Raw genomic sequence first — 10,715 nt, forward strand, 5'->3', positions numbered from 1 at the left:
GCTATATAGCTATGAATATTTACTGTCCTACATTCTGTTGATTAGAAACTTATATTTTGGCATTTATACACAAGATCATGTTTTTCATTCTGTTGATGATGTCTTTAAACTAAGTTCATTGGATGTGTACTAACTGATATTTTAGTCTTGGATACATATTTTTTTTAGTTAGTTGTTATTTGGCTTAGAATTACTTTTCAGTAACTATGAGTTCTCTCAGAAAGGTACTTTACAGTGTCTCAATTTTTTTGTATTAGATCTTTTTTTGTGTGCTTTGCGACAATCTGATGATTCAAACCTTTTTTTGACTGATTTTTATAGAATGTTCTTGTGTTGTTCTGTTGAGCCACTGACTCTATTAGGGGAAGGTTGGGTGCCTTTAAACGTGCTTAAAACCCCTTCACATTCTATATGTGCCTTTTCCAAATTAGATGCCTATAATTCAATGATTGTTGCTGTATATCATGTGTTTGTTTGTTTATTGTTTTGTACAAAATTCAAACAGTTAGTCTTTCAATTGTTGTATTTATAATTGTCATGTTGAGGCCATTTATAGTTCTGGTATGTGCTATGGGTTTTTCTTATTATCAAAGGCTGTACAGTGAACTATAGTTGCTAACTTCTACATCATTTGGAGTCTGGTGGAAAATTGGCAATCATCCACATTTTTGTGTCTTTGGAAGTCATGCCACATCTTCTTATTTTCATATCTTGTTGGCAAAGATGGTTTGTTATAGTTATCAGTATCTTAACCTTAATGAAAAATAGTTGATATGAAGAAAGTTTGGCAATTATGGCCTCATTGCATTTCTAGCTGGAAACTACAGGATTTCATGGATTTTAAAACTTTTAAATACCTGAGGCAAAATAAAAATCTTAAATCGAAAAATTAAATGCTAGATTTTGACAGACATTATATATGTGATCTATAATTGAAGTAGATAATAGTAATACAATTTAAAGTAAAATTTAACCTAGTTGTTTTTCTTGAGATGCTTTGTTGAGGTATTTTTCATTTCTTCTTGATTCCTGCTTTTATCCTTGTTAATATCTTTCTGCTTTACTTCATTGCTAGACAGTTTAATATTGAAATTTTCTGAAATGTAATCAGCTATATATCCACCAATAAAAGGTCCAATCCAATAGACAAATACATGTTCTACATTGGAGGTTCCATGGCATCCAAATGTGTATCCTGTTGCCAGGGCAGGTTGATTGTACATTCCTGTATAATGCACACCTAAAAGTAAAGCTGATTTTAAAAAATGCCACTGCATTATATACGACTGAAACAAAGGCTAATATTCTGTAAAAAAAATCAAATACAAAATCTTTTGTTTTTTTTAGCATTTTGTCATGTATGTAACTACCTGTACTAAGCATCTTAGTGAAAAATTATAATTTTGGAATGACAGATCCCCATATACTAGCAACTTCCCTTGAAAAATTATAATTTTGGAATGACAGATCCCCATATACTAGCAACTTCCCTTGAAAAATCATGATCTTGTCAATTTTATTTGGACAAGCATGCAATTATATGTCATGTATGTTTAATAGTTATACAAATCCTTGCTAATTTTTTTGTCAGTGTTACAATTTTTTATTGTAGAATTCATCAAAACTTTAAAAATGAATACCTAGACTTACATTTTTTGTAACAAATCAAATCCAGAACATGTACATGTAAATATATGTTTGAGTAACCAATCACTTAAGCCTCGGTCACACCTTAACGGATAGCTCGAAAGGACGCCTAACGGATAACTTTTTTTCAATCTGTTCATGTCCGTTAGACGCTCGTTCTTATCTGTTAAACGTCCGTCCATATCCTTTGCATGTCCATTCAGCGTACATTTTATCCGTCTACGTACGTTCTGTCCGGTGGAAAATTTTGAACGGACGTCCAACGGATGAAATGACCATTGAACGTCGGGTAGGCGTCCGTTTTGTACGGAACTTGTACATTTCGTATCCGTTTTGTATCCGTTACGTGTCCGTTATACATCCGTTGGAGGTCTGGCAGATAAATTCACCAACAGACTTCTACCGGACGTTTAATGGATAAAACGGATGTTGAACAAATGAGAAATGGACTTCTACCGGACATATAATGGATAAAACGGATGATGAACAGATCTGAAACGAATAAACGCCAATTGAAAATTTCGCTTCAAATGTGCCAATTATTGGTATGTCAGATTTCTTAAGGTTCATGAATTCTTATTATTCATAATCGATCGTAGAGTAAGGGCACGTCTTCTCAATCAAGCAGCTCTTATTCAGGCCAGACACTGCCCTTTGGCGTAATTTTGAAGAATAAACCAAAACCAGTTACACAGAAACATTTTGAATATATATGTAATTTACATGTATTATTATTGTCGTCTTTGATTTTTCCGTTTTATCCGGTGCGCTTCCATTAGGTGTCCGTTTTATGCAGTACTCGTCCGTTGGATGTACGTTTCGACATCCGTTCTGTCCGGTACATGTCCGTTTTTGGTACGTTGCATATCCTGTGTGTGTCCGTTATGCATCCGTTACACGTCCGTTTTATTCGGTCAGTACATCAACGGACTCCCAACGGATAACAATTTTGTCAACGGACAACTTTTATTTTCATCCGTTAGGCATCCGTTCGTGCTATCCAGTAAGGTGTGACCGAGGCTTTAGGAAGGAATTATACACTTCAGGTAAAATTGAAATATATTTTGTAGTTCATATTGAGGGACAAAAACATTGTATTTTCAGTCTTTGAGGTAAAGGTACTAGCTTGTAAGATTTGATCCAGTTCCGTCAGATTAAAAGTTGTTAAAAATGTCATTATCAAAGTACAGCCTAAAAAACATACTCTTGTGATACTGTGTATCTAACCCCTCTCATAATATAACTATTCTAGCTTAAAATGTCTGAAAACCATGTACCCTTTAGCTATGTGGATTGGAAAAAAAAGACTGACAGGCAGATTGTTTTCAGCTAAAAATACCAGGGCAGATTACTCCTTTTCAAATTTCTCCTTTTCACAAAAAAAAAAAGCTACTGACTCTTTTCAAATCATGGTTTGAGACTTTACTTTTGAAAAAAATCTGTGAATAATACATTGTTACATTTGGGTATAAACAATTTCTACTACATGCGTGCAAGAAATGCTTCATTACTTCTCTTGTATTATATAAAAAAAATATTAATTTAACTTAATCAATATTTTCATACCTGAACATACAACAAGTGCAGTGTTGGTCATTTTAATAATGAGGTTGATACGATGATATCTGGACAATGAAAGTGACCATACCCAAACATCCCATGCAGTTCCCAACATCTCAATCAGAAATCCAAAAAATATAGTGACTTTTAAGTCTGATATACAAGCATTTGATAGCATGTTTTCAAAATCTTCATGAAATTCCAGCTGCATAATCTTCTGAGCAAGGTAAAAGGCTGCAAACGCACCATTAACTTGAATAATGATTCGTAAAATGGATTTCCATAATGCCTGCTGGCCTTTTATAGTAAATAGGAAGTTATCAACAGGACTTATATTACCTTCAGTCATCAGCAGGACTGTTAATACATTGATTGGAACCATTATTACACAGTATCCTATGTGGCCATGGTATGTCCTGGTAAGACCAAAGGCAAGAGGGTATGTAAACATGGCAACACTCTTGAAAAAATCCAAGGCATATAATTTGATTGATCCTGGCAGGAATAAATTGGATAACTTGTGCATAATAACACAGAGAAGCATGACTAACAGACAGAAAATAACAGAGGAAACAGCTGGTGATAGGAAATGGATGTCTGGACTGACAGTCTCCTGTAATAACTCTCTCCACTTCATTTTCTGCAACAAATAAATAATAGAGTTACATAAAAATAAATACATAATACAGTGGCGGATCCAGGGGTTTGAACCCACCATTTTTATCCATGCTTATGAATGGGGACCTCCCCTTTATCCTTGTGTTAGAACCCCCCTTTTAAAAATGGCTAAGTTTGCCCGAGATATAATTTTGTCATGTTTGATTTAGTATTTCTTTACACTATAGGCATGATAGGTGGATAATGGAAAATAACTTATCTTGAGAAAATCTTGAACTATGCTTGTTTTGTATTTAAGTAGATTGTGTGTCTTTTTCAGAGCATCCCTGCTGGGCAAGATTCAAAACTACTTCTTTGGTTTAAAAATATTTAACAAGAATCGTTCTACATGTTCGATAAACAAAAATACACCTTTAACTTGAAATTTAAACATTAAACTATAAAAAAAAATTAAGAAAACTTTGTTAAATGTATCTAAATATTTTAAAAAATATCTTTCAATCAAAGTGGTTGGAAGCACAGAAGGGTAAAGATTGTTTTAATTTTTTCAGTGAACATTGCATTGTATAAAGCATTAGTTGTAGTTGATTCAACTACAATTATGGACAAAGGAAGATAACTCCAATTTAAAAAATTACTTCTAACAATTACATCATTGATATTTTTAGAACAGATATTAGATTCCTGCACATTAACATTATTTTGTGACTTGAAGATATATCTGAGGATGTATTTCATTGAAATTTTTTTTCATTTCAATGTATTTTAATGAAAAAAATGGTCTGTTACCCCTATTTTTTATATTGAAATTTGAGAGTACTTTGCTCAAGAGTTTATACAGAAGATCAACATGATCAAGAAGATACAATATTGCATGAATAGTATTTCAATGCAGACAATATTGCATGTAATTTTACTATATATCTAGTTCCTGATATAGGTACAATGTGTGTTTTTACCATTTTTACACTTTTGTTGGTGTACAGGTTTGGCTGTGTACAGAGTAAATGTTGTATATTAAAATAAAGACTTCTGACATTGTCTGATGAATCTGAACTTTTATAAATATATTTATCAAGCACTGCAGCATTCCAGCTAGCTATCTGGTCTAGTGGGTCCAAGGCCTTAAACATTTTTAAACACAATCCTTTCATATGTGTGTATAATTGCAAGACTCTCTTGATGTTTTGATTTTATCTCATTTTGTAAATATTGCACACTAGCCCCACAGGACGCAATTACTACTGGACACAATTACGAACAATTTCCAATGTTTGCCCTCTGAGATCATATTTATCTATATTTATCAATAAATGTTTTTATAAATAAAAACCCTATTAAAATTCCCTTGTTTTCATGATAATACAATTTATGAGCCATTGGTGAATGTTGATGACGATGACAAAATCATTCTGAAAATATTATAACGGCAATTTGGCCTGCAAGTTATATAAAAAAAAACATAAAGGTAAGTGCATATTACCTTCTTTTGTTAATATATAGAAAGAAAAATATCTCCTGATTCTGTTCATATGCGTGATGCCTTTTATCTTGACCAAATAACCCCACAATTGACGTTTTTTAGACTCTTGTGACCCTATTTATGGTCAAAGAAAATAGGCACTGGCTACGGTTACATGGAAATGTAACAATAATAAAAATATTATTGTTACATAGGAGACTAATTGCCGGAATGCAAAGTTGGGCAAGGAACCGATTAATTACGAATGTAACAATAATTATTGAGGCTACGGTTACATTGTGTTATTGTTACATGAAAAACAGCAATGTACGCTAAATTTATTAAATTTAAATCTTCGTTAGCTGTGTTGCTTAATTCTTTCATATGTACTATTTAATACTTGTAATAATTATAATTAATAAGTATTATTATTAAACAAATGATGTTTAAGTAGTTTTACATATTAATCGTAAAGGTAATAAAAATACCTCAGATTAGCAGTGTCAAAATTAATGCGAAAAATATAGTTTGTTGTTGAGAACTGGGGCTGATAAAGTGTTCACTTTTTGAAGTATTTAACTGCACACCTTCTCTTATTACTGTCATTATATACTTTGAGCAATGGATGAAGAGATTTATTTTACCAATTTAGTTTTGGATGAAAAACTTGGGATGCGTTTGAAACGAAAATAAAACAATATCAAGACACAAATTTCATACAGCTCTATAGCTATAGCTCTATACAAAAGCAACACTAAAAAAAATGATACATCAACGGAAGCAAAGTTTGTTAACTGCTAAGTTGGATACTGAAATCTGAGGTAAACCTAACATCCGTAATGGACGGCAATGCAATCATATTGAAAGACAACATGAAACTACACCACATGCTTTCAACCAAAAGATCGGATGAGAATATCAACATTGCGAGAATAAAATAGTATTTCTCACCGAAAGCATGGCAAACATTAAAGACCGACCGTGCAAGGGCTGTATAGCCAGTCAAGGTCGTTAAAAACTTCCATTTGTAACATTAAAGATTTCCTTATCTTCTAAAAGGAATATCGCAGAATTGAATTGCATACCGATACAGACAATACGAAATCCCGGGCTTAAAAACATGAAGTCCCGACATCCCGAAAGATCAATCTCGATATCCCGAGCTTAAAAAACACCCGATCCCGCATCCCGAAAAAGGTCCTGCCCCCTTATTACTGGTGTGTGATGGCTGCATGGAGTGGATTCGTCAAAATGATGTGTCGGACTTAAACATGCTCCAAAAACCACTTACTGGATATTTATAAACTGTCATTGTAATTAAAAAAAAAAATAAAGACATTGTATGTATTGTAAATATAAAATAAATGTCTTAAACTTTTATTATTTAGTACATATTACAAGTCCCCATCGTACATTGCTGTTTTTCATGTAACAATAACGCTATGTAACCGTAGCCTCAATAGTTATTGTTACATTCGTAATTAATCAGGTCCTCACCCAACCACGCATTCCGGCATTTAGTCTCCAATGTAACAATAATATTTTTATTATTGTTACATTTCCATGTAACCGTAGCCAGTGCCAAGAAAATATGTTAATTTTATTGAAAAGTCCAGAGAACTCCGAAAAAAATGTTGACCTATATAAAAAAAAATCATAGATGAATGATAAGTACACCACCGAAATGGATAAACTTGAATTTAGTGCTCCTTTAATGGAGGAACTTACACAAAAACAAAAAAAATCAGAAATCTTTCCTTTCCACATGACCGACATTTCGTCTGCAACCACTGCTGTAGTAATTGAAGGAAAAAACAAACTTGTGCATCTTATTTTCCTATGAAAATGTGTTTGAGATAAAGATTAATGTATGCTTTAGCAATCTAGACTGTTGTCATTGATTTCTCCTGCAAGATATATCAATATAGTGCTGTTCGGAATTGCGTCCATATATGACATATATGGCTCTCTTGACCCGTAAAATGAGGTCACGCAAATCTTACTTAAGTATCCTAATGTGAATAAAAATTTATGTGGGATATGATGCAAAATGGAAAGCCTTCACACATCTTAAATTCTATGGTGTAAACAATTCAAGAAAAGTAGTCTACATAAAAAATATTAATCACAGTTCAAAAATCGTTCGTAATTGTGTCCGGTGAGGCTAGTTAGATTTACCTACATTGGCTACAGATAAGTCCTTATCTCTATTTGGACAATGTTGGAAAACAGTCAGACTTGGTGACCTAGGAATTTGCGTCTGACACTTGACAACTTCATAACATTGTACATGAACCACTGTAGTGCAGGACAATATTAGCGATGATGACACATTGTGTATGGCATGCCGCTAAAGGTTATTTCAACCATAGATTTAATAAATAGATACCCATCTATCTTTAAAACTTTTAAACAGTTTATATAAAGTTTCTGAAATTATGTGGTTTCCTTAATTAAATTTTAAGCTAAAAACTGATCAAACCTGACAATACGTACCTGAAAAGAGTAGGCCTACAAATCTTTCTTTAAGTAACAAAATATATGTCCACGTCTATCAGTCTATGGGGAAAACGGTAGTATTTAATTTTCCCAGCATTAGGTTGGCCTTTTGTGTACCCAAGGCAGGTGAAGGAAGTCAAATTAGGAGCGCTGTGATTGGATGTAAGGGTACAATATATTTTTTATTTATCTATGAATAACTGCAGTGTGTATATTTACAATATAAATTTTAAAACCTATTGAAATATTTTCTAGAGAATTATTCGAAAAGACTTGCAAAATTTCATAAATTTGGTGCAAAATGACGGTGGGCATGGATAACATAAACAAGCTCCGTTGGAAGTTGGTCATGATACTATTTGGCTTTAATTTTTAAAACAGAGTAATAAAGTACTAACACAACATATAACTGTTTTATCCAGGTTTTTATCTTAAAAAGTGGTAAATTTAGAAAATGTTAACATTGTCGCCTATGGCAGAATAAATAGTACCGTTTTCCCTATGTCGGAGACCGATTTGCACGTTGAAGGGACTGTTATGAAAAGGGAAAGTAGCTGTAATTTTCATTGACACTTGTCTTCTTCCATATTGACCTCCTAGATAAGGAATACCATATTATTAACCTTGTGATGTGTGGCTGTTCGTGTCACATTTTTGATCGGAGATTCTGAACCATTTTGCATTTGTTTTCTGACAACCATAGTCCAAATAATTATGATCTAAGACATCATTGTTCAAAAACATTTAGCTCCTTGTGTTACCCCAAACATCTTATAAAAATAGTCTCATAACTTTGACTTTATGGTGAGAAAAAAATACACAAGTAAAAAAAAAATCTACGTTCAATATAGTGAAGATGTTCTTCTTCTTCTTTCAGTCTGATAATAAAATGTTTAGCATATCTGCAGTTAAAAAATTGTCTCACTTTTTACATAGGTCTGGAGTGGTCGATAGGGTTTTCTATGTGATGCTATATCGCGTGTGTAATACACGTGGTATGATATCCTTGAGCATGTTAAGTTTTGAGTCATTTTAAAATCTAAAACCTAAGAGCTTAAAATATGATCTTCAAAATCTCAACTTTGTATGATTCTAAATCTAATATTTAAGCCCTAAAACCTCATATTTTTGTTTAAATTGGTAGTCGTCTAGCTATTATCTAAAATAAAAAAAACATGGGTTTAGAGAGTTAACTATGTTAATTTTGATACATTTCTACGGAAGCGTATTGGCGCCACACAACTTTTTTTTTTAATATTCAAAATTGTTTCCTATGTTTGCGTTATAACGCAAACCTTTGCGATATAACGCAAACCTTTGTTGAACAAATCTACCTCCTAATTCAACAAAAATGTTGGCAATAAGAAACTCCAGCATATTGATCACTAAAAGTTAATAATTTTGCTCCCCTGTGAAGCATGTTTTACCCTTTTCGTGTTAGATTTTAACAAAATATGTCGATCGTATATGGTATCCCAAAGTTATCATAAATATATAATGTATGTTATCATTTGTTTTGATGAAAAGCGTTGTGGATTATTTCTTTTAGACTGAGCTTTTAGACAATTTTTCAATTTCACATTGGGAATGGTGGTATAGAGATCATACAGGAATGAGAAATCAAAAGTTTTGATATTATTAATTACAATACATTACAAGGGTGGTTTAAACCCTCACTGACACATACATCTCTGGTACCCATACCAGAGTTTGAACTAAAATGGATTCTTTTGGGGCCTCGTTTGGTCGCAGTGGCCCAAAATTCTTACCAGGAGATCAATCTTTAGATATCTCTTCGGTTTGTCAGTTCCCACCGAGTTGCCGCTGGTGTGGGTTCTCTCTGACGGTACTTCGGCTTCCTTCACCATAATAACAGAATTATTGGTGCTCTGGCACTCCCGTGGTGCTATGTTGTGGATTTATCCTTGGTGGTGGGTTGTCATGTGCTTGCGATATGTCTCCATTAATCCTGTAAGGGAGTGTTCATGGCCATAATATATATGGCACAACTCTAAATTCCCAAAGGTGGTGACAGTTGAGGTGTTAAACAACTGCGTGGAAAAACAGTCCCAATAAACAGTCCTGACAGATGTAAGCTGGTATAATATTTAAAATATGACAACGGTAGAGCAATTGCAACCGAGAGTAACACCTCAACTGTCACCACCTTTGTGAATTTAGAGTTGTGCCAGTTCACATCGTAAATAACTATTTTTATTTTGGCATATCTTTGTAGTCTTTGCGCCGTGTTTGGAAATTTTAAAATTGTTCCAGCGTTCGCTCAAAATGTATAAATTTCAAGATTTTGATAGAGTCTTAATTTGAATTGACATGATTCATTTGTCATCGTGCAATTACCGATGAAGGATATCTGTTATCCGAAATATCTAACATATTGTTCGTTTTATTGTGTTTTTTGGTGATGTTGTACCCTTTTAGACTTGTTATATATTATATTTTGTAGTGTACTGAATCGTTTTTATGATCCATCGCCCGTAAGATTTATCGTTGACTATTTATTCAGTCATTTAATATACATATATACACACTACTGCATCTCGCAGCTTGCGGAGGTATCAGGGCAACCTGAGCATACATGATCATTGATACTCGATGTTTGACACTTTTGGGAGCTCAATGCTCTCTAGTAACTTCGAAATTTATTTGGCCTCTTTAACCTTTTTCGAGTCGAGCGTCACTGCCGAGTCTTTCAGTGTAACGTGAGGGTACCCAAACTGCACATATTTTGACAGTTTTTTTAACCTACGTTTATTTATGCTTCAGACAAAAGTTTTCATTAATATGTGTTTATTTTGTAGATTTATCCTTATTTACTATATGTTTTCACCAATTAAATTTTAAATCCATACGGAATCATAGAAAAATTGGTATCTGAACTGACCATCAAACCATCAATGATTCTGTAATG

At 33.2% G+C, this 10,715-nt stretch overlaps 1 protein-coding gene across 2 annotated transcripts; it reads right to left on the reverse strand.

The window, feature by feature from the left end:
• Window positions 1–901: 901 nt before the first annotated feature.
• LOC139513362 (uncharacterized) lies at window positions 902–8,391 on the reverse strand. 2 transcript variants are annotated; one of them, XM_071301771.1, is made up of 4 exons: window positions 8,278–8,391; window positions 7,784–7,846; window positions 3,214–3,847; window positions 902–1,240 (listed from the first exon to the last, which is right to left on the reverse strand). In XM_071301771.1, exons 3-4 carry the CDS (start codon window positions 3,842–3,844, stop codon window positions 975–977), a joined length of 897 nt encoding a protein of 298 aa, XP_071157872.1. In that variant the 5' UTR covers window positions 3,845–3,847; window positions 7,784–7,846; window positions 8,278–8,391; the 3' UTR covers window positions 902–974. The 2 variants fall into 2 exon arrangements, with proteins under 2 accessions (XP_071157872.1, XP_071157871.1); XM_071301770.1 differs by lacking the exon at window positions 8,278–8,391 and having other exon boundaries at window positions 7,784–7,853.
• Between the last annotated feature and the right edge of the window lie 2,324 nt (window positions 8,392–10,715).

This window comes from Mytilus edulis, chromosome 2 (genome assembly GCF_963676685.1).
Source record: "Mytilus edulis chromosome 2, xbMytEdul2.2, whole genome shotgun sequence".
NCBI lineage: Eukaryota > Metazoa > Mollusca > Bivalvia > Mytilida > Mytilidae > Mytilus > Mytilus edulis.

Bases quoted from the DNA above. Each gene is read 5' to 3' on its own strand.
- LOC139513362 (XM_071301771.1), bottom strand. From the start codon at position 3,844: ATGAAGTGGAGAGAGTTATTACAGGAGACTGTCAGTCCAGACATCCAT. The intron at 1,241-3,213 runs GTATGAAAATAT...CTTTACTTTTAG, and splicing joins TGCACTTGTTGTATGTTCAG to GTGTGCATTATACAGGAATG.